General features: G+C 62.6%; 1 protein-coding gene across 1 annotated transcript in view; it reads left to right on the forward strand.

Moving 5' to 3' along the window:
• Positions 1 to 1,522, forward strand: part of SMAGP (small cell adhesion glycoprotein) — an 11,050-nt gene extending 9,528 nt beyond the window's left edge. The window contains exons 2-4 of the mRNA XM_021379193.1: positions 582 to 654; positions 1,001 to 1,075; positions 1,152 to 1,522. Coding sequence (XP_021234868.1) covers positions 624 to 654; positions 1,001 to 1,075; positions 1,152 to 1,324 — 279 coding nt within the window. The 5' untranslated portion in view covers positions 582 to 623 and the 3' untranslated portion in view covers positions 1,325 to 1,522. The remainder of the gene's footprint in view (positions 1 to 581; positions 655 to 1,000; positions 1,076 to 1,151) is intronic.

A 1,803-nucleotide genomic window follows, 5' to 3' on the forward strand; every position in this document is an offset into this window, starting at 1 on the left:
GCACCCCGTGAGCAGGGAATGCAAAGTGCTGCGGGAGGGGAGCAGCGAGCCGAGCAGCTCCGAGTCCCCGTGGGGCCAGCAGGGCAGGAGCAACGCCAGCATTGCTCCACGCTGTGCAAACCCGGGTCGGCAGCGTGAGCGATGCCCGCTCTGCTCGCTCCCGCTGCTCAGTTTGCCCTTCTTATTGATTTATTTATTTTCTTCTGGGGGGGAAATGTAATTGCTCCTGACATCTAGCGGTGCCTCCCTGCAGAGCGCTGAGTCACTCGTGCCCGGTGCAGGAGCCGTTGCCCCCGGGCTGCAGCAGCGCAGCATCGCTTTAGGGGTTGCAGAGGTGGTTGCTGGGATGGGGATGGTGCATGGGAGGGAGCTCTGATGAACGGCTGGGGCTGCAGCAGCTCCCCGTGCCCGATTTGCAAAGCTCTGTGAGGACGTGGGGGTGAAGGCGATGCTGCAGCCCTGCAAAACTTCACCTTGGAGAGCAAACGGCGAAACGCGGCCGCTTTGCCCAGATGCCCGCTGCTCCCCTCCTGCCCCGCTCGCACGGCAGCAATAACCGCGTCCCTTCCTTCTCTCTGCAGTTGTGAAGGAGCCCTGAGCCCGAGCTCGCCCGCGCCGATGCCATGGAGGGGGCTCTGCCCACGCTCCCCCCAGGTAAGGCTTGGGGCACGGTGGGGACGGGCTGAGCACTGGGATTTGGGCTTAGTGAGAGAGGTCTTCTCCAACCTTAACGACTCCGTGACCTTAATGAGTCCACGAGCGGACACGGTGGGATGGGTTGGGGTCAGATTTGACCTTGGAGGTGCTGTCCCATCTGGATCACGAGTGGGCACAGTGGGATGGGTCGGCGGCTGGCACGGGCTGCCCAGGGAGGCGGTGGGGTCACCGTTCCCAGAGGAGTCTCAGAGCCTGGGGATGCCGGGATGCGTTGGGGTCAAACCGGGTGATCTCGGAGGTCTCATCCAACCCAACCGGAACGATTCTGCCATTCCATGAGAAGAGCTGACAACGCCGGGGCTGAAGAAGGCTCACCCCCCCGCTCCCCACGAAGCAGCCAACACGGCCGTCATCGCAGGTAGGGGCCGCCCGCCGCCCGCCGCCCCCCACGCACCGCGCGGGGCTGAACGCCGCTCCTCCCCTTCTCCCCTCAGTGGTCATCACCCTGGTGTTCCTCACCCTGCTGACGGTGCTGGTGGTCATCGTCATCTACCTGTACAGAAACAAGGGCAGCTACCTCACCTACGAGCAGCCGGCGGCGGAGGCGGACACGGCCGTGCAGATGGAGGATGACCCAGCCAAGGAGAAAGAGGAATATTTCATATAGGGTCCCGCTCACAGCTGACGCCGCGTGGCCTGAGCCACCTGGTTTCGATCTCCGGAAACTTTTCTTTTCTTTATCCCTGTAATTTATTAATTAAAGCACAGGAAGGTGAAGCCCAGGCGTGCCACCGCCTGCCCCCAGCTCCGCGCCCCATCCCCTCCCTTGGGTGCCTTCAATACAGCCCAGTGACAAACGCTCCAAGAATTGCTGTTGTTTATCCTTATCTCGTCGAACAATCGAGCGATTCTGCGCCGGGCTTAGCGGAGGGGTCATTAGCATGGCTAATTGGGAGGCGGCGGGCTCATTAGCATGGCGAACTGGGAGGCAAAGGTCGGACGCCAGCGTCGTGCAGGACAGGGGAGGCAATGCGGTCCAGCGCCGCCCACAATGCACCCAAACAGGGATCCAAGCCGCTCTGCCCCCCACCTCCCCCCCATTCCGCCCTTGCTCTGCCTTACGCCGAGCAGAGGAGTCACCAGCCA

This window comes from Numida meleagris, chromosome 32 (assembly GCF_002078875.1).
Source record: "Numida meleagris isolate 19003 breed g44 Domestic line chromosome 32, NumMel1.0, whole genome shotgun sequence".
NCBI lineage: Eukaryota > Metazoa > Chordata > Aves > Galliformes > Numididae > Numida > Numida meleagris.